Genomic DNA, 739 nt, shown 5'->3' on the forward strand with positions numbered 1-739 from the left:
ACCCAAGGTCAACCCAAGGTCCACCAAGGTCGAGGCCAACCCAAAGGTCAACCCAAGGTCAACCAAGGTCAATGAAGACCAACCCAAGGTCAATAAAGGTCAAGGATCACCCAAAGGTCAACCCAAGATCAGGGGTCACCCAAAGGTCAACCCAAGGTCCACCAAGGTCAAGACTCACCCAAAGCCCACCCCAAGCCCACCCCTCCCCCTCCCCAACATCCTTTCTCCCCTCCCAAAAGCTCCGCCCCCACCACCTGGACACGCCCCCCCTTTCCCCCTTCCCTTCCCCTCCCCCCTCCCCCAAAATTCGGCAACGCTACAAAAACCCCCCCCTTGGGGAAGGGGTGAAGGGGGGGGAGGGGCGTGGTCAGATGGCGGAGGGGGTGTGGCCCTGGGTGGGGGGAGGGGCCGGGCGATGGAACGGGGTCTCCTTGTAGATGAACCAGGACCCGCCGGCCCAGAGCACCAGGTTGAGGAACCCGAAACCCTGAGGGGGAGGAGGGGGAGGGGTTAAAGCCACGCCCACCCGTCGTAGGACACGCCCACCCGGCTCTGGCCACGCCCACTTCTCGTTTCAGGGCTCCCTCCCCCCACCGGTTTGTTGCTCCCCAGTCCCTCCCAGTCCATCCCAGTTCCCTCCCAATCCCCCCCCAGTGCCCCCCAATCCCCTCCCAGTCCCTCCCAGTGCCCCCCAATACCCTCCCAGTGCCCCCCAGTCCCCTCCCAGTGCCCCCCAGTC

The 739-nt window shown here is 64.8% G+C and overlaps 1 protein-coding gene across 1 annotated transcript in view; it reads right to left on the minus strand.

Moving 5' to 3' along the window:
• Positions 1–367: 367 nt before the first annotated feature.
• LOC114071897 (synaptophysin-like protein 1) overlaps positions 368–739 on the minus strand; it is a gene marked incomplete at its 5' end in the record, with an annotated part of 6,542 nt that continues 6,170 nt past the window's right edge. Inside the window, one exon of the mRNA XM_027909779.1 lies at positions 368–487. Coding sequence (XP_027765580.1) covers positions 368–487 — 120 coding nt within the window. The remainder of the gene's footprint in view (positions 488–739) is intronic.

The sequence above is a fragment of the Empidonax traillii genome, unplaced genomic scaffold, assembly GCF_003031625.1.
Source record: "Empidonax traillii isolate 1590-97213 ecotype Southwest subspecies unplaced genomic scaffold, ASM303162v1 scaffold2409:size24956, whole genome shotgun sequence".
Taxonomy (NCBI): Eukaryota; Metazoa; Chordata; class Aves; order Passeriformes; family Tyrannidae; genus Empidonax; species Empidonax traillii.